This window comes from Alosa sapidissima, chromosome 6, assembly GCF_018492685.1.
Source record: "Alosa sapidissima isolate fAloSap1 chromosome 6, fAloSap1.pri, whole genome shotgun sequence".
Taxonomy (NCBI): domain Eukaryota; kingdom Metazoa; phylum Chordata; class Actinopteri; order Clupeiformes; family Clupeidae; genus Alosa; species Alosa sapidissima.
The window spans coordinates 1,342,217-1,369,899 of NC_055962.1; the positions used below are offsets into that span (position 1 = coordinate 1,342,217).

Here is a 27,683-nt window from a genome sequence, read left to right on the forward strand (position 1 = left end):
CGACAGCTTCGCCAAGTTGGGGGACCTTAGATCCTTAGTTAAAGCTGCTAAGTATGTACAAAATAGACTTCCATGCTCAGTCTTCGATGTTTTCTACACTTTCCAGGTATACCTGTGCTGGCATTGACCGCTTCTGCTTCTGCTATCCAGAGCCAGGGTTATGAAACAGCTTCAGATGGACAATCCAATCATTTTGGCTCTGAGCCCAAACAGAACAAACATCAGACTGGGTCTGATTAAAGTACCTGGCCATACACTGGAGTGCCCACACTGGATTGTGAGGGATGTTAGTACAAAGCTTGACCCAGCAGTTAAGACGGTACTTCATAATGGAGTCACTAGTTGTCTGCGGAAAGCTTTGTACTGCCATTTTGAGGAACACACCACATCTGTTGATCTAGGACATCTGTGCTGCACTCACTGCCATTCTGTTTGTTCTTGTGAACCTGAAGGTTGTGGGGAGCTAATCCCCAAATATGAACACTTTCAAGGGGAGGTTTCATCACACCACAAACACAGAATAGTCACACCTGAAGGCACACTTTTGATCAGGGAACTGTTACAAACTTACAGGAGTAGTTTACTTCAGGACCATACAAACATACCACTTTACACAGTCGACACAGCCTGCACTGGTTTTGGAGATGAACTCATTGATCGGTTTTAGAACAGTGCACACAGATATTTGACCTGGACTTCATTATCCATAATTTCCCTACATACAAACTGGAACATGCAAAAGAGATACTATAAATTATGCATGAGGTTTTTGATGACATCGAACAGAGTCAAACTAATTTGTTTGATGACAGTGTTGTTCAGGATGACCGTGTTCAGGTTGACATGGATTACACTGGTTACTTTGATGATGAGGATAAGATACAATCATCACCAAGTAACTTGGAATCAGGCTTGTCAGTGTTTAAGATCTCAGACTAGCTTCAAATTCAGGCTCAAGCTTCAGGGTCTTGTTGTTGTGCAAATGCCCTTTTTCTACCTCTGTTACATTAATATTTTTGAATAAAATTAAAATGGTTTATACTTCTCTACTGGTTGGTGATGTTTCTGCATTTAAAAGACAAACAATAAGACATGTCAATAAAGATTTTTAATATCTACACATAATAGGTAATGTTTGAAGATATACGCTAAACTTTGAACATACAACCAATAAGAAAACACAAAAATGGTTTCAAGAATGTGGATACTACTAAACTATTATATGAAAACACAATTATTTACATTGTCATTTATGAAAACAATATTTACAAATTACCATCACCATTTACAGTTCACATTTACTTCATTATTTAAATAGGCACATTTTGCCAGTCCATTATTTTGGACTTCATCCACATCTCCTGGTAATTCAGCTTTGCCAATAAGTTTCTCTTGAAATTCGGGAATGCATGATACTGCCTGCCTGGGTGATTTTTTTTGGGAAAGTTGTGTCTCCCTGAAAACGTGTTAAAACGTCCTCCTGTTCTCGGGCCACATGATGAATGCCAGTCGGCCTTGTCAGCTCCAGCTCTGTGTCCGTTTTGTCCATTAGCTCTTTGACGATGCCAATGGACTTACTGATTCTGGCTGCTGACATTTCTGACATGTTTGGTCCCAATCTCCCATAAATGATTTGAGAAAATTGTTTAGGTGTTCCAGGTGGAGGTCAAGTGGATGGAAAATGGGTGACAACCTGAAATATAAGTGAACACATCAGTGTAAAGAATTACAGTATAGCCTAATAAGTATAACGTGCATTGACAATACATTGGAAAATACAGACTGTTAAATATGGTGACACCAGATGCAATTGCTGAGCAGGTCAGAGAAACACTGCCCACCCCCCACAGAGGTGCAGAGCACAGAAGTGGGGGTTGGATAACATGCTAGTCCGTTACAAAATGACGTTTCTACATATTGACAAAGTAACAGAGGCCAACTTACACATCAGGTAGCCTACAAGTTTATCCTGGTAACATTTGCTCACACTACACTGAAATTCGGGCTGGCTTCCAGAATACTAGGCATGTCAAAATATGACTAGATGATTTAATCATAGATAGATTTCACGGAAATGAGGAGTGTGGGAATGCACAGTGTTTATCACATTGGACAATAATCACGACTCACTATTAACTCATGTGAAACGTGGCAATCGAGGTTATTCTCATAGTCATATCATAAGAAGTAGAAATCTATTAACAAACTTACCTCTGTAATGCTTCTTCGCGTTTTTGTACCGGTTGGAGTTGACGAATTGGGGCAGAACTTCTTCAGAGTCCGGGGCGTCTTGGAAGGTAGGCTACCGGTCTCTTTTCTCTGATGCCTCAGATGAACACGGTTCTTCAGGCTGGTCTCCTTCTTCGTCTGTCCATTTTTGCCCAACACGGGCATGTCGCGTTCCAACCACCGCTGTCTCGCTATCCGGCTAAAGATTCTTTGGGCGCCGCCATTGGCCGAATACCGGCGCCCATTGACTTACATTGAACACATGTAAACAAAACCTCAATTATGTGCTCAAACTAACGCCGCTGACTTATGACAACAACCATTCCACTTTGATACGAAACTACATTTTTGTACAACATTTATCCAGCAAAAATTACAGAATTTGGATCAAGTAATGTGGAGAAATATCGATATTAAGAAAATTGCCGCTGCGTGACGCCGAGTTAATGGCATTTCCCCTTGTCCATGAGTCACGTATAACAGGTCACGTCGGTGGCCGTTATCCCTCACATGTCAGAGTAATGACATTCAAAAACTTACCTTTATATTACATTACAATTTATAAAGGAACGAAATGTCAAAAGAATTAAGCAATATGTTAGCTGGATGACACGAATATTAGTAAGGAAAAACAAGATTTTTACCGTAATGTCCAGTGAAATTACATATGTTGTGGCGCCATTGCGCGGCACGGCCAGCAGATGACATCATTGCACTACAGCAACCAGGAGCCAGCAATAAACCTAGACACTCGAGATTTTAGGGACGTTGTCAGCCACAACGCACCATCTGAAAATCTGAATTGTGAAGTAGACCTACTCCATAGTCACGTGTGCCTGTTCATTCATTCCATGTCAATAGAACAAACCAAATTAGAATAGGCATATAAATGTAGCGTGACAAGTGTGTGTTTACATGCAGCACTAACTTCAGTTCAGACCGACAACCTGTTCTGTATATATTTCTTTTTCTCTCTCTCTCTCTCTCTCTCTCTCTCTCTCTCTCTCTCTGTGTGTATGTGTGTATATATATAGATATATATATCTATATATATACACATTAGTAGACCTACTCCATAGTCACGTGTGCCTGTTAATTCATTCCATGTCAATAGAACAAACCAAATTAGAATAGGCTAGTAATGCAATACTACATATGTATATATGCATGGATATACTGTATGTGTGTGTGCATATATATATATATATATAGAGAGGCATGTGTGGCATCTCATTCCTCAGTTGTCTAACATGTTTTCTGACGGCCACTGATTGCATTAGCAGCTGAAAGACCAACTTGTAACAAGGTCCCAATTGTGGATACACCCATTAACAGTCCTTGCGACCAATGACATCTGGATCAACTACAATGAACAATTAGTTCAGTGTAATATGTTCAGCTCTCTCCCCCATCTTAATAAGTCAACATTATATGATATGACCCTTTTACATTATAGCCTACATATGTTATAGCCTAACCCTTATCTATAGGTGACTGATGAGATTCATGTTAGCATATATTCATTGGCGCCACAATTAATATTGGAGCTATTTCACTGTCGCAGACCCAGACGTGCTTGGTAGCCTAGGCTACGTAGTCATAGGCCAACATGAGACTTAAGCCCCCGTGTCGTCATGACTTACAGTAGGCTAACCTATGTTCTTACTGTTGTTATTATCTGTAGGACATATTGTCTGTGGAACACAATTGTAGGCTAGGCTTATATTTGATTTTCAGTATGCTTATATATCAATGATAAAGCTTCTTTACTTTTTTGGTGTAATTATTTAGTTTTTTTTTAATGTTTTATGTTACATTATTATTTTGTTATTTTAATACATGGAATAAATCACCACAAACACACGCGACTGTAGCCTATTGGCTTCTTCTGTAGCCTACCCGGCTTGCGCAGCGTGGCTAACAACGCTCCTAAAACAAGTGTAACCGTCGGCTCCTTGAGGCTTATTACTTAAACGAAGTTACAGCAGCTATTAGGCCCGAGGTGCAGTGAAATGGCGTCATCTGGTGGTCATACAATTCACCCGCTCTTGGACCCGAAGTGCAGGAGAAGTGGATATTCAACCACGCCATCCTTCAGGTCGCAGCGACACGTATGTGTACTTTATATGCTGTGTCATGCTGCCATCTAGTGGTTGTGGAATATTTAACACCCATTATAGTTCTGGGAATAGATGTCCCCTCGAATAAATGTACTTTGTTACAAATTATTTGGGTAATCCATCTGATAAATTGTGTTTTTCTTTTTATACTTCGTACCTTTATAAATTGAAGTGTATCATGAAGGTACCTTTTTCAATGTCATTACTCTGACATTCGACATTAGTCGACCATAAATTTGGGCAATGGGCACATTGTTAGGGGTTGACACTTTGCATAAGATTTCTCCACATTACTTCATCCAAATTCTGTGATTTTTGTTGTATAAATGTTGTACAATTATGTAGTTTCGTATCAAAGTGGAATGGTTGTTTTCATAAGTCAGCGGCGTTAGTTTGAGCACATAATTGACGTTTTGTTTACATGTGTTCAATGTAAGTCAATGGGAGCCGGAAATCCATAAATAGCGGCGTCCAAAGAATCTTTTGCCGGATAGCGAGACAGCGGTGTTCCAACCGTGTTATAAAGTTCTGACAGGACCGACAAATGCGATGCGATTTGTTTGCCGTGTTGTGGAGTTATAATCTTAAACGGATAACTTGATCGTATATGCATTCACCTTTACTGTTTCTCTCAAAAATGAGGTTCGTGTGTTGAAGAACTCCGTGTATCCTTACATTATTTTTACAACACCTGCGAAAATCGCTCACACTCATCATCATCTTCTTCTACTTCTTCCAGCGTGCAGTTAAAGGTGCGATTTGTAGGATTGTTACCGAACGTTCTGTTGGCCAAAATCAAAACACTGGTGAACGTTCTCAAGACTACCAGACGCGAGCCTCTTCTGGGTTGCCAGATGTAATGAAGACTTAGCTAACGTTAGTTGACTTGCAGCTGCTTTAACGTTTCTCCAACCATGACCCAGCTACACATTACGGAAACAGTGAAAACAAAAAATACCTCTCTAACCAACGTAACATATGTAGCTGAAGTTAGCGATGCAGATGAAGTTTAGCATAGGCTACCTGTTGTGGAGAAATATGGCCAGCTCTGCGTCAGACTTGATATTCTTCGTTTGACGAAGACGTCACCATCTCAGGAAGCTCCTCCGATGTCCACTTAATTTGTTTCTTGTTTTAATTCTGGAAATTTGCCTGCCTCTTGTAGGCGTTCATGACTACAACTGACAGCTGTTGACAGTTGGCCTTTGCTAATTTGGCAACCCAAATAGGAGGACGCGCTAGCCCATTATTAATACGCTATTCTAGAATTAATCGTTCAAAACATAAACGAAAATTCCAAGAGATTCCGCCCCGTAACTGATTTTTTTTCATGGGTTTTACGGGGTTTCACGGGTTAGAGTAATGTTGTCAAATAAGCCATTACTTCAATTCATCGTGTTTCCTCACTCTCTGACAACATATGGTGATCATTTTTGGAATGGTTACAGTTTATTTTCCATTATTTCCTACATACTGGACCTTTAAGTTCTGTTGACTTAACTTGACTATGCGTCGCTTAACATACGTCACACACTCCGTTGCTCTGATTGGTTGTAGGTCTATCCAATTGAGTGCAGAGGCATTTTTTTCCTGGTTCGTTTGAAACAAAGATTCTAGAGCGGAGCAAGATAGATCAGTTACGTCATAGGCATGAAGTACGTTCTGAGCCTGACAGGGCGCCATTTTAATAAGCTCAGCGCAAAATTTCATATACAGTTCCAATTCTATGAGCCCACCTGAACAGGGCCCAGTTTCCCGATAACGACGGAGACACGCTCTTACGAGGGTTTTCTACGATTCATCTTACGATCGTTCGTTTGGTTTTTCCGACTGTTTCCCGAACATGCTCGTAGCGTGAACACGCGTGCACTGCTCTTAAGATGCTCTTAAGGGGAGCTGTCCACGTTAATAGTTCTGAAATATCCTCTGATTTGACGGTGATGTCAGGTGACTGCACGTCACAGCTATAGGCCTACCATTTAAACTTCGGATCTACACATTAATTCACATCAATACGAAAATAGAAACACTTTGACATCTGCATCTAAGCATCCCAAGTAGGTTATATACCACACAGAGACATAAATAATTGTAATTATTTTAAGATTAGATTGTTGCACCATGCAATAATTTTTCGCGGTGTCACTTCAAGAACAAGTTTGAAGATAAGAAAGAAGTCAAGTAAGAAAGAGAGGAAATGTTTAGGCTTAGATTTTGATGCAGTAGGCTACAGACTAAACCACATGTTGCTTTCTCTGCTTTTTACCTCATAGGCCTAATAAAATATTCACTTAGCAAAGATAATGTCAAACTATTCTGGCAACGTCTCGTTTCATAACTTGATTGCATTTTTGTCCGCTTTTCATCACATTATTATGACCATTAAATGTAGGCTATTTTGCACGCTAAAATCTGATTCATCACAGGTAAACACAATAAAGAATGGGAACGTAAATTGGATTATGTATTCTAAGTTGTAATTCCTCTGTATGTCCTGTTGGTGACCTCAGTGAGAAGTACTGTTAAGACGCTCTTAGCCGGTAACGAGTACTCTGGAGCACTCGTAGATCTACGAGTGTTTTCACGACGCTCTTAAGCTACGATGGTTTCGGGAAACAGTCGGCAAATCTTAAGACGTTCGTAAGAGGGACTTTACGACGCTCTTAGGCTTAAGATGCTTTAGGGGAAGTGGGCCCTGATCTGCCCGCTATTTATTTTTTGATCTCTTAAAAGATTGAGCTTGGTCTGGTGAAAGCCAGACTAGCCATGGACCTCAGTTACACAATGCAAGGGAACATGAATCAGCCTATATTTGCACGAACAATAACGGACAACAGCTCTTCAACTTTGGCCCGTTAAATGTGTATGAACAGTCTAGCGACACATTTCATCAAGGCCCATTTGGACATGTCAGTTATTTGCACCACTGGTTACTGTAGATGTAAAACAGCATTTCGTTTCAGACTACTGTTACTTAATTTGTGCATTAACAATAACGTTTCAGACTACTGTTACTTAATTTGTGCATTGACAATAAAGTATTACATGAACTAAAGATGACTACAATCTAGAAGAAGAAACAAAATCCATCCATCCAAAAATGACCTTTGTTTTTGATAGCTGTTGAAAACGGCATGGAACTGACAGAGATGTTTTTGTTTATAAATAAATAAACAAATAAATAACATTATGCTGATTTTTTTGGATTTTTTTGAAGCCTTTTGCTTTTCCCAAATACAATGTAGCCTACAGGTGTAAGTGACCTTTCATCAATCCAGTTGCAATGGATGAACTGTGATGAACTGCCCTACTTGTGATTGTTTAGAGATTTTAAAGGTTTTATAACAATGCTACATCTTCTTTGGCTATTCTACAATCTATTCACCTTTTCAGCACCAGTAGGCTACTTTCTGTGCAGCCACACACACAAAAGTTTCAAGAGTTGGGGATGGAGTAAAATATGGAGACAAACTGAAGTGTGATTTATTTTCGCGGAACGGATGTACAGGACTGAGCGGCGGTCATATTTTGTACCGCTATGCGGTACCTCTAGTTTAGACAGAAGTAGCTATTGCACTGGTAAATAGATCACATAAATTCCCATTGAGAGACTGTATAGCCTACTGATAAGCTAGCTAGCAGGCAAACTAACTTAGCTAACGTTAGTTATATCGTCACCATTTTTATTTTTTCTACCTGTAGGCTATAAGTTAACCCTTTGTTCACGGCCTGCTTAAACACGGCGCATAAGATAGGCTAGATAGATAGATAGATACTTTATTGATCCCCAGGGGAAATTCAAGGTCTCAGCAGCAGCATACATACAACACAAACACATTCTTTCTTTAACAGCAGAAAGAGTAATTAAAGTATATAATATAAAAACACAACTAAGCAGTAAGGACAGTAGAAGATAAATAATATGCTAAATATACTAAAATACAAATTATACTAACACTTAATACAATATATAAAAATATACTAAAATACAAATTACAAAAATACAAATTATACTAACACTTAATCTAAATCAATTCTAAAAACAGTATCCACATAGTGGTGATGAATAAATCAGAGGCGCTTGCAATGACTGAGGCAGGGACTTCTGTGCATAGTAAGGTATGGTAAGGTGCTCTAAGGTGCTCTGTGTGAATGAATGAATGAGTGTCATGGTGGTAGTGCAATGGTGATAGTGGTCATGGTGATAGTGCAAATGAGTAAGTCAACAGTGCAACAATGCAGAAATAAAGTAAAGTAAAGTCTATATATCTATATATTTAACTATTCAAGAAAATGTATAAGTGTGGCCACAGTTCGGCTGTGGCATGGAGGGGGGGTTATGCATATGTGCTAATGTGCTAATATAGCACGCAAACAGTGAGGCATAAAGACAGTGGTACAAGTGGCTAGTGGACAGACAGTACCAAACATGGAGGGGGTGAAGAGGCAGACAGACTATGCAGAGAAGTCTATCTCTCCTCTTCCCTTAAGTGAGGCATTGAACAGTTCAATGGCCCTGGGGACAAATGACTTTCTCAGTCTGTCAGTTGTGCAAGGCAGTGAGCGAAGTCTCCAGCTGATCAGGCTCTTCTGCTTAACAATAGTGCTGTGGAGTGGGTGACACTCATTGTCCAAGATGTTAATCAGTTTGTTCAGGGTCCTTTTGTCAGATAGTGAAGTGATGCACTCCAGTTTAGCTCCCACCACAGAGCCAGCGTTCCTTACCAGCCTGTCAATTCGCCCCACATCCTTCTTCCTTGTGCTTCCTCCCCAGCATACTACTGCATAGAAGAGGACGCTGGCAACAACAGACTGGTAGAACATCCTGAGGAGCTTACTGCACACATTGAAGGACCGCAGCCTCCTCAGGAAGTACAGCCTGCTCTGCCCTTTCTTGTAGAGTGCATCAGTGTTGGCTGACCAGTCCAGTTTATTGTCCAGGTGGAGACCCAGATACTTGTAGGTGCTAACCACCTCCACATTGACCCCATCAATGTGGACTGGTAGCAGAGTGGGCTTAGACCTGCGGAAATCCACCACCATCTCCTTGGTCTTTGAAGTGTTAAGTTGAAGATGATTGAGATTAATTTGTGCAATTATATGTTAATAAAACAATTTGCTTGAGTTATAAAATAGCTGTAGTCCTATTATTTAGGCCTACTCATCTAGGCCTACTGTAAATCCTCAAATTATGGCAGGGGTCTTTTCTTTACTTATAGGTTGCGTAAGCACATGCCTTTATTTAATTAAGCATTATTTACTTTTTATTATAGGCTGCGCAATTGTGCATCTTCCTCTCGCAAGCTCAAAAGAGGGCAGCACGCGACTGATCTTGAGAGCGACGTGAGACCCGTGGTGTAAATATTAACTTTCAGTGTTTTACGATGTCTTTGTAAATTAGGCCTACGTTTAATTAAAAAGTGTTTCTTGCGTGCGTTCATTCTCTCATTCCCTCTCCAAAATGTTCCTGTTCTAGGCTGATCAAGTGCATGAACCCAGTATTGGTGTGCGCATCACATGAATCACAATTGAGACAATAGATTGACCATCTTGTACAACTGCAAAGCCTTATCATAGGCATGTTACATTCATGACATGAGAAATGGAAATTATGGCAGTTGGCTAAACGTTTTAAACTTGCGCAAAACTGATGAACCCAGCATCAGTTCGTCGCATAAATCAAAACACAAATTGAAGCAACACTGACCATTGGACAATCCTACCACAAAACCTTTCCATAGGCATTCAACGTTTATGACATAAGAAGTGGATTATGAACGCATTTCATCACACCTGACAATTAAACGGAGCTGTGGCTTTTCGCGATTTGACTGATTCTTGAGGTTTCAGCGCAGTGTTGATTTGCATGCGCGTCTTTTTAAGATGGTGAGCGTAAACGAAGGAAAGCCCTCTAATAGGACGGGCAAGACTGACAAGTAGACCGTGCCGTCCGTGGCTACGGGTAGGCCTATGTCAAACAGATGCTTTCTCTTCGATCTCCACAAATTAAGATACAGTTAATTCCTTAGCCGTTTGAATAAATTTGCGTTTGCGATTAACAACGCGACAGACAACGTTGTGTTAAATAGGGTAATACTAACTTTGTTCAAAATTGATACATTCAAGTTGACTTTGCAAAGTTGTGTAGGCTACCGCGCCAGTTGAAGTCTGCATGAACAGTTATTGCACAAGCCACCGTTTTGATTTGCTTAGGGGAGATGCAGGCTGAACCCGTTTGAGGGAGAGAGGCGCAGGGAGAGAATGCGTGCTGTAGCCTACACTACGCACATCTCTATGAAATAATGTAGCCTGTCAAGGCTAATCCATATTTTAAATATGCAATCATGGAGACAAAAATAGGCTATAGCCTATGAAAAGGCCTAGGCCTAATGCAGGAATGGATGTTACAGTTATTCAGTAACTGTAACGAATTAATGAAATTTAAATGTAGGCTACCTTTAGACTACTTCGTTTCCCAACAAAGTAACGAAATTACATTAACGACGCTATATCCCAAACATAGGCCTATTGAACTTAGTTTTGGTGGATGATGGACAGATGTCAGTGCCCTAGCCTAATTTACCCTCGGAAATAATTCGACATTGTCTTTATACAATATATTTAACTGGTCTAGACATGGTGTGGTCTATTGGGTTTCTCGTAATTTCAACATACAGCTTTAAAGAACATTTTTAGGATCAGCGCCATAGGATTCCCAAGGTAGCCAGCGTCTGTGACGACACCTGAGCTTATTAAAATGGCGCCCATAGAGTCATAGAACGTACTTCAACATATCCAACGTATTTTCCAGCCAGTAATCCATCTTGCGTGTAGCGCTCTAGAATCTTTGGTTTGAAACACGCCCCATAATCACAGCTCAATGGAGCAGTATCAGACCAGAGACGGTTGATAAAGCGAGACGATTCATAAGAGGGTAAATTCTGGCACGTTGTGACGTGGGGTTCGAAGCTGTCACGCCCATTTAGGAGTCTAGCGGGAGGTCCAGTGTCTATGTATTTCTATGGGAGAAATGAACATTTTCACAGAATATGACCAATCCCTTAGCCCTACATTCAGCGATGTAAGTTTTGAACCCAATTTCTAGAAGCCACATGTCTCTCTAACATTCCGACATTGAAATTGTTTTTTTCCAACGAAACAAATAAAGACAAAAATAGCTTTGTTCGTGATCTGTCACTGTCTCCTCAAAGCTCTGGTGCACAGTCACCTGTTCTCAGAGGCTCTAGACACAGAGATAGTTGATAAACTAACCTAACATATTTTTTGCTAGAACTAGTACCCACACAGCAAAAGGACTCCGCGGCGGATCCGCCGCGGAGGTATGACGACTTCCGGAACGGACCCGCGAAACGGACCCGTATCGGAGTCCAGATGCTCTCAGGAACGGATCCGCTACGAAGGCGGATCGCGGACCCGCCGTGGCTCCGCACTGCATCCACTCTGCATCCGCGATTAAAACCTTACCTCCGCGGCGGGTCCGTTTGGGATCCGCAAATTGATACATACATCCGCCGCGGACCCGCAACGGACTCAAAGGCTCATCTGGCCCGGGTCCGTTTTGGACCCGTTTATCTCATTTTCAAAATTCCTTCTGTTCTTGCTGTAGGATAAAACTAGGCAACTATAGGATAAAAGTAAAACTATCATTAGGCCTAGCCTAGGCTACTACAGCAATATAGGCCTACGATTAATCTGCATTGCCTCGTATTTTAACTTAACAATACTGTCAATAAACCTAACAGAAAAGGTTTAAGTCAAGACATCAATTTACTGTACAAACGTGATCACTACTCAATGGAAATATAAAATGGACATTTATGGAAAGTTACAGGTTATAAGCTATTCTGTTTTTGTTAAGTAGCCTACATTGCCTAGGCTACTTTACATTCATTTTGTGGTCAAAACCTAATTTAGTGCTTTATAGGCCTAGGTCAGTGCAGACATGAAATATTTTATCTAATAGGCTACAACTTCAATGAAATACTGTGCTATGCACAGCTAAAATATCAGAAAATGAATAACTGGTGAATGACAAGAAGTTCAATAAAAAGATTGTTTAATGCTTATTTCTCCTATTACTCCATTTGTGTGGATGGAGGCCGAACACATCTCCTCGTTGCCCGATCCACCGCCGGTTGAAACACCTGATTGCGTGTTTGGTGACCTCAGTGTCCGTGGCAGACCGTGTCACCATGTTTTTCCTCACAGCACCTGTAATCAAACAGACAGATATGTTTATGTTTATGGTATGTAGCATCCAAAGCCAAGTATGCTTACACAATACAATATATGAGATAGGTATTAAGGAGATTAAATTTAAAAAGAAACATGACTTACAAAGCTCCTCTGTTCGCTGCACGTTGAGGGCTGGTGTGGGGGTGGAGGGAGTTGAGGAGGGACTGCCGTTCCTGGCCCATAGTGAGGTGGGCGGTGTGCGAGAGGGGGAACATTTTTTTTATTAAATGGTAGTATTAAATTGTAAAATTGTATTAAATCTGTTAACCATGACTGATAATACACATGGGGCCTTTCTATTCACTAATATTTCAGAGATCAGTCCCTACCTTGAGTAACTCTCCGTATGTTAAATGCAGGTGCAGGGAGTTGAGGTGGTGAAGAGTGTTGCGGTCCTGCCCCATGGTGAGGTGCTAAGGGAGAGAAATGGTTGTGATCTGTTAACCATGGTAGGCTGAGAGCTACAGGGCCAAACAATGGCAAACAAAAACAAATCTCTGGTCATGCTGGACATGAATTTGTATGTTTCAATATTTTGGTATGCACTATCTATATCAACTCCATGAATGGATTGACATTGAAATCAATGTGTTTCAATACAATCTGATAATAATGAATTAACTTTTCAGGCAATATTGCATGAATGCAGATGTTTTAACTGACAAAATATTTGGCTGAGATTTTGAAAGTAATGGAGTGACTACTGCTGTGTTAATATAGATGGGGCCACTGTATTCAATATTATTTCAGAGATCAGTCTTTACCTTAACAGTTTTCTCCAGGTTGAGGGGTAGTGACTCGGCTGCCTGGCACTCGGCGAGATGGTGGAGCTGGAGGAATAGATACAAAGAGAGGGGAATGTCTTTAGCACTAAGAATGTTAACCATATCTCTAATATTAATATTATGATTTAGTTATTTCAATGTTAAGAGATTATTACTTACTTTGCCAGTGCAATTGGCTTGGGCTTGAGGCTTCAACTGATATACCAGGCGAGTTGGAAGGTACCTCAGAGATGCAGCCACCATTTTCTGTCTCTTCACTGTCATCAGAGTCCCCGAAACGATGGCTGTTACATAACGATATCATTATGGTTATTGCAATCCCAAAATTTCCAAATATACATATAGTACAAGCATCTCTGGTCTATTTTGGAATGCTACGGGAATGTGTTCACATTACATTTTAACAACCCAGAAAGTATCTTACTTGATCAAGCAAACCCAACAGAGGCAATCGTAACGTTAGATGCTAGAATCCAGCCGATAAAAGTTGACGCTGCAGAAAAAACAAAATAGAAGATGGGGACCAAGTTCCATACAGTTAAGTTACGTTAGCATAATAAATCACAAACCGATGCCAATAGTTGTCTGAACCGACTTAAACAGTGATTAAAATGCCGAGGCTTTCATTACAAAGATGGCAGATAGACACTAAAGTTACGTATGAGACCAAACTTGGCAAAATGCAAACGTTAATGCACAGCTAGCTAGAGGCTAGGGCTAAACCATTATCAGTGAGTCAACATGCTAAAGTTGTAGGTAGCTATCATAGCAGAGTGCTTCACTGACTTCATTGACTGAAATACCAGTGCCAATATCACCTTAATCAAGGTTTGCATCGCAAACGTGATTTCAATATATGTATAGCACTAATAGACATTAGCAATAACTTATGCAATTGCGCCTAGCAGCATGCTAGCTAGCAGCTATATGCCGCTAGCATAGTAGCACTATATGGACAACAGCGACACATTAAAACAGACAAGACCAGACTAATGTTAAATAACAATGTGTTTTTTAAATCACACTACCATAACATATTCTGCCGAAATTGCTATCCCATTTTAAACCAGATAGGCTACAGACTCATATGAGCATCACAGCTAACAATACCGTTAACTTTGCACAAACTGTTGCACAAAATGACAAACGTCTCTGGTTGCACTAACATTAACTTAGTCCTAATATCAAACAACGCCATTACAATTAATAAACATGATGATTATAAAACCACAAAGGCCAATGTTTAGCTATTGTGAATGTCGCAATATATTAATAAATATCACTTACTCGAGAGGGTTCAGCGCAACCGTGTCCCAGCAAAGAAAATATCCACTAGTATGACTCTTCTTGGCTCTTGGTGTACAGTCATGTTCAACCGTTACAGTAAATGCGCGTCCGCGCCCGCGGATCCGACATGGGTCCACTCAGGATCCGCTGTTTGACAGTAGAATTTACGGGGCCGCCTGGAGGCGGAGCTGATCCTCTGTGCGGCACCAAAACGAATGCGACAGTCACGCGGGTTTGGCGTCTTGAAGGCGGATCCGCCTAGGAGTCTACTGCTGTGTGGGTAGACTACCACAAAGTTGCTGAACATATGTTATTTCAGGTTTGTTTGCAACAATATATAAGTTTAACCAAAGTTCTTAGCTGCTAGCTAGCTAGCGAACATTCCCATTCACTTTCTATTTACTGTGCTAACGTTAGCTAGCTAGCTAGCTAGCTCGGTTAACGGGGAAATGAAATTATTCATTTCGTGTCCGAAAGAGTGTTTCATTGGCATCACACACAAACAATGACTGTAAAATAGTATACAAAATTATATGTATATGTTATTATTGCTTATTCAGAGAAAAGTTTATGTTTTGACACGCCTATTTAGGAGTCCGGAACTAGTGCCATTTCGTTCCATTGGTGAATCGTCTTATGATTCATCTTAGTTAACTATAGAATCTTTGATCAGACTCTGACTAGAATTGACCGATCCCAAGCCCCTCCTCCCATTGTCAGTCCCATAGTTACTGTTGCTAAGTCGGACAAGTTTGCAGGAAAGTGTGCGAGAACGCGTGTTCAACATGCAACAGTGTATGCTGGATTTCTGGGCGTCAAGTAATCTTGATATATTCAAAAAACAGAGGCCAGAAAGGCCTTCAGTATGCAGATGGACACATTCACAATGTCTGCTGTTATCAACGAGGTGGAACACCACAAATTGAGGACAAACAAATCCGGTGTCGTGGATCTTAATGGGATGCATGTTAACTGGGGATAAACAATTAGCACGTTATCACGAGCAGGTAGTTTACCTTATTTGCTGCAGATGTGACTGATTCAATAAACAGGTCTGTGCAAAAATATGGTGTTGACGTGTCCATAACAAAATCTAACCATATTTCGAGGATTAATAGAAGACTGGACCAAGTGCTGCAGATCCAAGTTCCCACGCAACTTGGGAGAGTGACTAGCCAAGCAGCTCATGTTGGGGAGGTGGAGAGATAGCTTCTCTTCGGTAGGCCCGATAGCCTACTTATTATTTTGAATGGCTGCTTTAGAAGGAAGAGTTCAAATAAACATGATACAAGTGTATTGAAAAGAAACCACTCCGAGTTCAAACCCATGCCTATCACGTTTGACATATCTGCAGTTTGCAGACGTGATTTGTCTTGCACTAGACTTGCCCGCTTATGCTATAATTAATTTAAACGTGGGCAATGTAGTAGCCTAGGTCTAATATGGGCGATTTCGAGACTGCATAGTTTTGAATCTGCACATGATTCGATCTTTAGAAGACATTGGCTATCTCTCGTTCAGCCATCAATAATGCATCGCAGTATAGGCTATTATTGCGTTTGTTGAAAAAAGGATCATTAGCTTATTTCTGTGAACAGTCTTCTATCCCAAGTTAAACATGACAAGGTAGCAAAGCTGAAAGTATTCTTGTTGTGTGTAAGGCGATACGTGATTGAAGGTGTATTCTTTTGCGCGTCTTCCAATCGTATGAATATGCGAGTTCAGTTCCTGCAAGGTAGGTATAATTTTTTGCGCAGGCTTATGTTGTCGTTTCATCAGTGGAAACCAGATTTAGTTATGTTTTTGTGTGTAGCCTAGTTATGAACACAAATAAATGGAACATTTTCGTACACACTCAGATTTCTTTACTGAAAAGTAGCAGCCTATCCTTATGCAAAGTTAGGCCTATGTGTGTTAACGTTTCACACGGTCAGGATATCGGATGTCACTTCTACAAGTATCCCAGGCTTATCTTTGAACCTTTTTGAGCTCTTTAGTTATTTAGTTACTTAAGCTACTCGCAAAAGAAGCATTATAGCATTCGCATAACTGGCGTATTGTCATACCGAATGGCCACTAGAAAATTCAAAATTGACCGAGGTTGACCGAGGTCCTCCGAAGTCCTCATTGTGACATAGCAAAAGGGGGCAGGGCTTGGGATCGGTCAATTGAGTATGACTACGTCAGGCTAGAGCTTAAGTTTAAGATGCTTGTGAATAGGCCCTGATATTTAGAGGAGACTTCTGTCCAGTGCGACCAAAAAGGCATTGGGAATTGAACTCAGATCAACTGCTTGGAAAGCAACAATAGTAACCACTGTACCATCAAGTAGAAGACTTACAATACCTCTACATATTTATATTTATCATATAGTGACATTGAGAACAAACCTTGTCTCAATGCGATTTTCCGGAGAAAGCGTATGGCTACTGATGGTAATTTTGATACCATAGATTTAAGACCCAGTCAGACCAATAGTATGAAAAATCAGGAACATAGTTTATTTACAATGATGCGCATCAAGGGAGAGACAGGATGACTTCACCTAAAGATCCATCAGCTGCTCTCACTAGACAAGGAAATATTTAGGGTTTAAGTATCCTTCCAGGCTGACGGGAGATGGCGTTGGTCATCCCATCTCACGTGGACTACACTGAATCAGACTCTGATTAGTGGCAACCTGGCAAACCGGAGCAGATAGCTACTGACGCAGCCATGCAGAACAGTGAAACACTGCAAAGTCATAATATTCCTGCTTATCTCTAAATACAGTCACACACAGATATACACAGGGACATACAGATATCATACAGTCATTACATAGAATCATACTTTTAGTATTAAAGTGACCCACTAATGAGAAACCATATTGGAATATTGGACATAATGCAGAACATTAAACCATATATTGGAATATTGGATATAATGCTCTATTCCACTTTCTCTCACTACACAGTCTACTGATTCCTTTCTGTTGAAAAGTTGGTAATCCATTCACAAACGCTGACTGTTGCTATAAATTTGCTACTTTGAATCAGTTTCAAAGAAAGGGTGTTAAAGGCAGAGCCAAGTCTACAAGCCATATCCAGCATATTAACTTTCTGAAACAGTTCTTTCTTTTGCAGGTCAGTCTTTTACACTATGATGTAATTTCTTCTCCTTTTGGCACACAAACTACAATTTCGTATAACTCTGTCATAATTCTCTAGGCACTGTGACATTACAGGGGTGTGTTGCTTGATGGAGAATTTGGATAAATTACCAGTCTCAGGGGAAAGATAGTTCCAAAAGTAGAAAACAGTCAAGAGATTAGACTCAGAGCAAGGAAATAAAAGGTCTGAAATACTAGAGTCAGGACTTGGGATTTGATGAAATAGGAATTTATTACCTAAGTTTAATATCAAAATTATAATTTCATTCTATTATTTTTTTTATGTCTACCACAATCAGTTTCATTGATATCACAGTTCACTGTTTTGGATTATATTTCTTTCCTAGGGTCATGAGGCTCATCACATGCCTGCCCATTTTGGTTCTCTGGGGAATAAATAGTGCTGAAAGCTGTCCTGATAATTGCAGGTGTACTCAGAAAAAAAGTCCTGAAAGATCTGAAGTCAACTGCCAAAAGAGAGGATTTTCTACATTCCCATCCAATCTCCCTATGGATACATGGGTTTTGAAAATGGGTAAGATATGTCTTTTATATCATGGAAAATTAATTATACATGTGTCTGATATAAATTAAATCAGACACATTCATTATTCATTCAAGTCTTTAATGTAGCCCATTATATGCCTCAAGGAGATGAATACAATATTTTGATAATGATCTATTTTGGTCTGGCACAAGTAAAATCTCAGGTTTTGTTTTTATTTGTTCCCAAGGGGAAAATCGATTGGAAGATATTCGTCCAAATATTCTTAGTGTGACTCCAAATATTGAGAGTGTAAACCTTGAACGCAATGTGATCAAATCAATCCATCCTCAAGCTTTTACTGGTGGGAAGAAATTGATGCTTCTGAACTTGTATGGAAATCAGATCAGCAAATTACCATCGAAAGGTTTCAAAGACCTCCTCAGTTTACGCTTCCTTCTTTTGGGACAGAATCAGATTGCCACTATCAAATCAGATATGTTCACTGGCATGAGAAACCTATCAGATCTTGACCTTCCTCTTAACTCTCTAACGGCACTCCCCCCCAGTGGTTTCAAACCATTAATTGCTCTCAAGGTACTGGACTTGGCTTTGAATAAGATTCAGAAAATATCCCGCAAAGCTTTTGTTGGCCTCCAAGAGCTACTCTTCCTGAACTTAGACAACAACAATCTGAAGAACATCCCTATTGGAACTTTCAAGCCATTGACTGGGCTAGAGATGCTAGTTCTGGATCATAATCATCTCACAACACTCACATCCTCCACATTTGAAGGCCTGTACAATCTGCAGGAGCTGTACCTCAGGAACAATGAGATAGACAAGCTGCCAGCAGATGTGTTTAGACACACACCAAAGCTCATGCAGGTGGCTCTGAGCAGGAACAAGATGCAAACTATTGATGGTAATATGCTAGCCAATCTGCAGGGTGAGTGTACGTCTTCAAAGTAGTCTACTGTACGCCATATTGAAGTTAACACCTGTCATTACTTCATGGGTTTGTAGGGGGACAAATTCTACACTAACTTCATGCTGATTTTTTTTATCAGGTCTGAAGGAAGTATATCTCCATGATAATCCTTGGATGTGTGACTGCAATATTAATTCTCTGGTACACTGGATAACTCAAGCAAAAGTTAACCAGTCGCCTTTAGAAAAATTACATTGTGTTGGCCCAGAGGAATTCCGTGAAAAACCACTCCACTCTTTGACATCTCAGAGCCTTCACTGTACAGTTTAGAGAACCTATGTGCTGTTTCATAGTTCACATACCCCTAAACACAAATATAGAGGTGTATGATTTCATATTAATTACTTTGCTTTATCTGCTATTACTTCCTTTACAATGGGATGTTAAAATGTAATTTTGCTTAAAATGCTATCTTACAATGCTGTCTTCATTTATGTGTTTTTGTAAAACCAGCTTAAAATTAGTTTTATATATATATATCTTGATCTCTGTATTGGCTTGCTAGTGACATTAGTGACATTTTATTGCTTGGTAGCACTGTGGAACATCTTGACACTTTCTTATCTAATTACTTTAAAATAATAACATGTATTATGGCCTTCTGACAGATTATGGAACTGTATGACTTGAAGGGAGTAAAGAAGGGGTTACAACCAACAGCATTCTTCCTATTGCTTTTTATGGTTTCACAGCATGTAAGGGGAAATATCACATAGGATTGCCAGTACTGAATAAGCTTCCCTTATAACTGTCATTCCGGCTCTAAATTCCACAAAGGGGATGGGGTTACTGTGGCGGCTGGTGATTATGTGTTATAAAGAGAGTAAAACCTTTCTATTTGGTTCTAAAATAATATAGATGTTGTATAAGGCCTTTTCCATGAATATGACCTACAATAGCCTGTTATCAGAATCTAACTTTTGGACTAATTATTTAGATTCATCATTTAGAAATTCAACAGGCAAGACTAGCGAGAGACCTTATTCCTCAATTTTGTGGAAGCATGTTGAGTCCAATTGGTCTGGGTAACAGAAAAAGTAGCATGTAGTCATTAAAAACATGATGCATCAAAACATGTTGGATCATTTAATTTAATGGAGCTCTTAACTCCTGATTAGAATAAAAAAAACAATGTTTGCACTATCTTCAGTAACATTTATTGTAAATATAATGAAATATATAAACACTGTCGATAATAACATAGCATATACTGGAAGACCTGTTATTCTTTGTCTGAGAATAGACTGTTTAATAAAACAAACAATTATAAATATTAAGCAAAATTGTACTTTAAAATTTGTAGCAAACATTGTCCATAATTAAGCCATGGGTCTAACATGAAACTCCACAAAATACTGATAATCACAAAAAAGTCCCATGGCTCCACAGTACCACAGACTACAAATATTCAAAATGATTTTGCACAAAATAGTCATTGACAAAAGCCATTCACTCACACTCTTGTACTCCACACATGCATATAGGCTACTGTTGGACAGGGGTTAGGGTTAGTGCAACATTCATATTTCAAGTGGGACACATCTATATCGTTTCATCGAGCTGCTCATTATCTCAACAATATGTCAGTATTACAGATGTCATGGCCAATGTGAATGTGTAGTTCTCTAAACGCTGAGTATTTTTCTGTGAACAGCAGTGATAGCAGCATCAGAGACACATAGTTAGGCCTCTCTGATTTCTTTGTGTAAGTTATTCCTGGGACTATATCTATTTATGTTGTGCCAGGGACATTAAGTACCTCAGCCAGTCGTTGTAAAGTGTGAGCCTGTGATGATGACATTTATATATGCTTACTCGGAATTGAAATTAATAGCAGGAACGGGGGGAGCACATGTACAACCCCAACACAGAAAAAGTTGGGACATTGTGCAAAATGCAAATAAAAACAGAATGTGATAATCTATAGATCTAATATTAAGCTGCAAAAAGGACAAAGACAACATATCAAATGTTGAAAATGATGAATTTTACTATTTTGTAGAAAATACGTTCATTTTGAATTTGATGCCAGCAAATTTTGGGACAGGGGCATTCTTACTGTGCTGCTTCACCTCTTCATAACATTCTGTAAATGTTTGGGAATTGAGGAGACCAGTTGCTAGAGTTTTAAAAATGAAATGTTGTCCTATTCCTACCCGATATGGGGTTTTTGGGGGTGGGGTTGTCAGTGTTTGCACAGAATCATTGTTTGCATATTTACCATGTTTCATACACTTCTTGCAACACTGCATCTGCATTTCAGTCGGTGCTTTTACCTTACTGAAATAGTTACGCATGCCAGTTATGTATCCACCTGCTGCCTGCAGCCTTCCTTCAAAGACTATGTTCAGAGGATACAATTTGCTTATTGTGTATCAACACTCAATGTGATGTGTTAATCACAGCATTTCTTCTAACAATTTGACAAACTGTGGCTGCACAGTGTGCACCCGCTTCCTTATTTGGGTTTTGGGTTGCCAGGTTTTATGACAAAAGGGTTGAAATTGAAAGTAAGTTATTGTGTAGGCTATGTGTACGGTGTATTTCAAACACAGGCAACCATGGAAATGTCAGACTAACAGAAAACATGAATTGTCTGGATGGCAGTATGTTGCTCAAAACCTCTGTACATCACTTAGATCATGTGCAAGATGCATGCCATTGACACTAATGCACCTTGACACCTATATGCTGGGATTTGAACTAAGCACTATAATAGGTTGGATAAGTTAGATAGTCCCTCTCCACTTTAGCCCAGAGGAGTACATGATTTCTACAAAGAATTGCAAATCTAGATTGGTCTAACCACGGACCGTTTTCCTCTTTACCTCAGTCAATTTTAAACGACCTCAGGTCCAGATAAGATGGAGGCATTTCTGTATCCTGTCTAAATACAATTTCTTATTTTGCATGGCACAGTTTAAACTAGCATTTGTGAATTGAGTATCAAACCGTGCTCATTGACAATGATAATTGGACATTTTCCTGAGCAGGGAAAGGGGGGGGGGTCTATGGGAGTCTATGGCAGCCCATAGAACTGTCTGGTAAAAAGTTGAGAAATGTGGCACACTGATTCGGAACAGTCCCATGATTCATCTCGCCAAGTTTCATGTCTGCACCTCAAGTGGTCTAGCGCCACCAATGTGTCAAATTTGGGCTTACATCCATGTACTTAATATTTGAACAGTATACCAGATTTTGAACATTGAGGTATATTTGGAATCCTTGGATGAAGCCGAGTTCAACATACCCCATGACGTCAATTTCCTCTGCCAAACAGGAAGTGAGCTCATATATCAGCAACGCTTTGATGTATGCTGTCCAAACTTGGTATAGGGACTTGGAACCTGATTATGAGGACACCCTATGAAATTGGCATCATTTGGCCTCTATAGGGGGTGCTGCAATACAGGAAGTGAGCTCATATCTCAGCAACACTTTGATGTACAAAGTGATTGTGGTCAAGCACAAAGACATTGGTTTAATTTGGCCTCTAGGGGTGCTGTAACAAAGTGAATGAACTGATATCTCAGCCATTCTTTATCAAATTGCCATGAAAGTTGCTGTGAGTGCTTGCTCATGCCATGGCAATGCCATTTGTGCTAGTGTTCAGCTAGGCCCCCACATTGCCGCTTGCGGCTATATTTAATTATATTGTTTCATCATTTGTCCACACAGGTTTACACAGAGTGATGAATACCTCTACATCTTTACTTGTAAGAGACTCTGCCTCTCTGTAATGCTCTTTTTTATACCCAATCATGGTGCCAGTTACCCTAATTAGTTGTGAAATATTCCTCCTATTGTTGTCTTTATCATTACACAACTTTTGAAAACATGTTGCTGGCATCAAATTCAAAATGAACATATATTTTCAATGAAATTTGTCATTTCAACATTTGATGTCATCTGTGTCCTTTTTATATATGGGTTTTTTGAGATTTGCAGATTATAACATTCTGTTTTTATTTGCATTTTACAATATCCCAACTTTTTCTGTGTTGGGATTGCATTCCAAAACAGACTGCCACTTGTAAATGCACTTGTAACTAAAGGTCTGATATTTCCTATACCGATATCTGCCCATACCAATACCAAGCCTGTCTTTTTCTTATATCAACTAAGTTGTTTCAGCAATAATACAATTATCTGAATGCATTTGGAAAGCCTGCAATGGGTTTAGTTCAGCTTTACCAAGAAATTGTGTCTTAGGCACAATACCACATTCCTGGTGGTTTATTATTCCTGTGCAGTGCAGTGGCATGCAGGTGACAAAGAATACTATGAAAAAAAATAATTATAAAACATCACTGAATCAACATCCAATAAAACAACTCCACTAAGTTTATTGATTGAGCTGACATAGGATTATTCAGTCTTGATTGAGCTGACAATACACCTCAAACTCTGCCCCTGTGGTTCCAACCAATACACAGGTAAATTCATTAGTTTACAGTTGCGCTCGTTGACTAAAAAGAGGAATAAAAATATTTTTTTGGAAATTGATCAAATGCCTCAATTAAAAGAATGAGGAAAAAAAACATTTAAGGACACCAATTATCTTTGTGAATGAATAATGTATCGTCAATAAATAAATAAATGTTCTTCTTATCTTTAAATGTTATTTTTATCTTTAAAGGCCAGTTATTTCATGGATCCAGGATACTATACATCCTGATAAAGTTCCCTTAGCCTTTGGAATTAAAATAGTCCCACGTCATCACATATCCTTCACCATACCTAGAGATTGGCATGGGGTACTTTCCATAAGATCATCTCTGAATGCAAATCAAACCAGCTATTAGGCTAACTCCTCAGGACCCTAAGCCTGCCTGAGGGTAGGGTGTCAAAAATGATATGGCCAGGATGTGTAGGGTCCGCTCTGATGCTTGCTGCTCTTTTCTGCAGCCTACTGGAGTAAATGTCCACAAGGCTTGGGAGAGGGGCACCAATGATTCTCTGGGCTGTTTTAATCACCCGCTGCAGGTCTTTACACTGTAGCCTACAGCTGTATGCCAGCACACTCACCATTTGGTCACCTGTACAAATTTGTGAGGAGTTCCTGCGGGAGCCCGGTGCATCTTAGGGTTTGCAGGAGAGTCTGCTGAGCCTTTTTCCCTAGCTCCTGATGCGGTCATTATACTCACCATTACCAACCTGTCAAGCGGCGATGTGACGTCACAGGATCACCGTAACTATTTATACTCACACATGGTGGTCGCAACACTAGTTGCAGTATTCTCCTGAACAGAGGTGTTGCTGTTGTGAAAAGGCTATCGCTACCTACTTTACACCATAAAAGAAGAAATGTAAGTGTTCTCGGACAGCATTGGCGTCAATGACAGCAATGACTAGCCTCTGTGATGATACTTCGGTTGCTGCTCTTCACAGCTACACAACTGTGCGGCTAGGTGGCTCGCGCTGAGAGATGAGTTTGTGTAATTTCCTAAAGTGTAGTGTGCATGTCATGATGTCATGTCATGACACAACTGTCCCAGCGGTGATCGGTAGAAGATGATTTTTTATTCCTCTTTTTAGTCAACTTTAGCATGGGTGTGTAAACTTATGAGCACATCTGTATCAGTTATTCTCAGTATTTATTACATAAGACATTACATCTGGTAATAACAGGATATGTTGTGCAAAACTTTGTTTGATTGATGTGAAGACATTTTTGTTTTCTCAGCAGAAGCCACAAAATGGAAACAAAATAAAAAGAGATAATTGTGTGAAGAGTGTGATTTTGGCAAGTAGCTGCATAGTAAGTGGGATAATGCATTATTCTCTGGTCAGTATAGGAAAATAAATGTCTTCAGGACCCCATCAAAACCCCAAGATATAATTCTACTTACAACCAGACATGACATAGTGCTTCACTAATTAAGCACATATTTCCATCATGTTTAATTGTCTGTGAAAATACTTTGTAGGTGAACCTAGATATTTGTAAACTAAATTGACATCTAAACAAAATGTTTGCAAAAGTCAAAATAAGCACTACTCACTGCATTAGACTGGAATCATTTCACTATACTCTTCATTTAATTTTGAGTTAGCAAATGTAAATGTCATCACAGGCTCACACTTTATAATAACTTGCTGAGTTACTCCATGTTCCTGCTACATCCTAAATGTAGTTACTATAACTGTTACCCAAAGAGTTCAAAGCGGCCCAGCTATTGCTTTTCCGGTCACATAGTGTAACACATTTTGTTGACGTGATGAATATGTTCATTCATTTAAAAACAAAATAGATAAATAAAATATATAAAGATTCCTGTTAATCAGTCAATCAACAAAAAGGGATGTTGTCCAGGAAGGATAGCATTTCCATTGCTTGTATAATACTTGAATTTCAGAAAACAATCCCTGATATCAAGTTCCTTTGGTGGTGTGTGATTTTCTGTTATGATGGGACCAGAGAGTAGATCATACTGTAAGAAAATAAGAGAAGATGGGCATCACCCACAGTGAAGTCTTCCGTCAGAGTCAAGAATGAAAATGCAATTGGTTTGTCTTGTACATGTCTGGTAAAAAGTTTGGAATCATGGACAATAACTACGTTCGAATGAAAATCAAATTTTTCTGAACATATTAGAAAGATATTTCTGATATTGATCATGTAAATGACTATTACAGCAATACAAAGTTAATTTTGAATGGATGATTTACATAGGGGTTAAAGGCTTTGGTGCCAGTATAACTTAAACTTATTTTAGCATTTCACCATTTGGCCAACGTAACAATAATATTCTACTACTTGCTTGTATATGAGTAATGGCGACCTTACATTGTACGATTTTGGTCTGTTTTCACAGTCGGTGATTACATTTCCAAAATCGGACAGAAATCATGGCGCGCTCCCGTCAACTAGATCGTTAAGTGTAAGGTGCCAATCTTAGCGGTTTTAATTCAGCCGGAGTCAGTCTTTTTCTAGTTTTGCCGTTATGACAATATCAAACATGTTTGATATTGTAGCGTTGGTGGATGTACATGTTTAACGTTGAATGAGTGTCTCCCAGAATGCAGTGCGAGTGAATGCTAGAATGTGTAATGTCGGTTATAATAGTTGTAGTTACGTTTACCATGTTGTGTATTTGTTAGCGTGTTAGTCTCTTTGGTTGTAGCTCATGTGCTTATCCTCGTGTTGATGTGTGTGGTAAACCCTTATTGTGTGTAGCATGTGCGGCTGAGACTACCCCTGTGTTGCCCTATACTAGTATGTCTGGTTGTGTCTGAGTTTGCCTGTTCTAGTAAATGGCCGTCCTGGCCAAAGGTGAATCTGAGAGTGAGATCGCTACAATATTATCGCAAGTCTTTCTAGTCGTGGCTCATGCAAATAGTGACGTGAACTATAAAAACCAATAGTGACCCCTCTCCAACAACAAACAGGAAGGGGCAAAGTAAGCGACAGCTGTAGCCTATATAATTATTTGTTATTGTTATAATATTTGTAATTTCTTATACATACAAGTCGGCTCTTCCACGTGACAGAACAACTCTATATCGGTTAGGGATGTCACGCATGAAACAATGCTGTAGAAACACGAAAATACGACTTTGAGTTTAGTCTAGGCTATCATTTCAGTTCCTGTTTATCTATTGCACGATGGGTAATAATTTAAAGGAATCTAGTTGCAGTCTTGTAAATAGTGACCCTGCAAGATGACCCTAGTCATTGTAAAATCATAGTCTGTGACTTACAACTCTACTACTTGTCTTTAGATGTGAGAGGGTCTGAGACTGTAGTCTTTCAAAAATCTTTTCCAAATCTTTGCAAATCTTTCCAAAGTCTGTCAGTGTAAGGAGGGCTTAAGTCAGCGTTTCTCAAACTGTGGGTCGCGGAGACATGCCAGGTGGGGCGCGAACTGACGTGAAAAACAGGAGTTTTTTTTTTGTTTTTTTTATCTGTAGCCTGGGCCCAGGTAGCACCCGATGCGCAATGGACGCACTGTGTTATTCACAGGGAAGCGCTCGTGTCAAGGCAGCTTAGTTAGTCCCGATCCTACATGAGATTTTGAACGTTGTTGTGAGAGTGGTGAATTTCATCAAAACCCGGCCCTTAAAAGCACGTCTATTCTCCGCACTTTGCGAAGAGATGGTAGCTGACCAAAAGGCTGTACTGTTTCACAGCGAGGCAAGGTGGCTTTCCCGAGGTAAAGTGCTGTCGCGCGTGTTTGAGCTCCGAGTCGCCTCTTCTTGGAGGAAGAGCGCATGTTTGAATCTGCAAGCACGTTCACTAATAAACATTTCTTGACGAAGCTGGCCTATCTTAGCGATATATTTGATACATCTTAGCGATACATTTGAGTTAAATGTCCAGTTACAAGGCAAAGACAAGCACCTACCTCACCTAGCAAATAAGATTACTGCATTCACC

At 39.7% G+C, this 27,683-nt stretch overlaps 2 protein-coding genes and 2 long non-coding RNA genes across 5 annotated transcripts in view; 1 reads left to right on the plus strand and 3 right to left on the minus strand.

The window, feature by feature from the left end:
* Window positions 1-1,093: 1,093 nt before the first annotated feature.
* Window positions 1,094-2,347, minus strand: LOC121711010. Its single transcript, XR_006032214.1, has 2 exons — window positions 2,212-2,347; window positions 1,094-1,693 (listed from the first exon to the last, which is right to left on the minus strand). It is a non-coding gene; the product is annotated as an uncharacterized LOC121711010 (long non-coding RNA).
* A 7,824-nt stretch (window positions 2,348-10,171) lies between these two features.
* si:dkey-1j5.4 (leucine-rich repeat-containing protein 15) lies at window positions 10,172-19,960 on the plus strand. 2 transcript variants are annotated; one of them, XM_042094278.1, is made up of 4 exons: window positions 10,172-10,311; window positions 18,176-18,363; window positions 18,563-19,261; window positions 19,383-19,960. In XM_042094278.1, the coding sequence occupies exons 2-4, from the start codon at window positions 18,180-18,182 to the stop codon at window positions 19,571-19,573; spliced, it is 1,074 nt and encodes a 357-aa protein (XP_041950212.1). In that variant the 5' UTR covers window positions 10,172-10,311; window positions 18,176-18,179; the 3' UTR covers window positions 19,574-19,960. The 2 variants fall into 2 exon arrangements, with proteins under 2 accessions (XP_041950212.1, XP_041950211.1); XM_042094277.1 differs by lacking the exon at window positions 10,172-10,311 and adding an exon at window positions 17,955-18,012.
* On the minus strand, window positions 13,388-14,953 carry LOC121711011. Its single transcript, XR_006032216.1, has 3 exons — window positions 14,678-14,953; window positions 13,550-13,674; window positions 13,388-13,435 (listed from the first exon to the last, which is right to left on the minus strand). It is a non-coding gene; the product is annotated as an uncharacterized LOC121711011 (long non-coding RNA).
* A 4,116-nt stretch (window positions 19,961-24,076) lies between the features above and the next one.
* cnih3 (cornichon family AMPA receptor auxiliary protein 3) overlaps window positions 24,077-27,683 on the minus strand; it is a 151,164-nt gene continuing 147,557 nt past the window's right edge. The window contains exon 6 of the mRNA XM_042095632.1: window positions 24,077-25,737. Within this exon, the coding sequence (XP_041951566.1) occupies window positions 25,710-25,737 (28 nt within the window). The 3' untranslated portion in view covers window positions 24,077-25,709. The remainder of the gene's footprint in view (window positions 25,738-27,683) is intronic.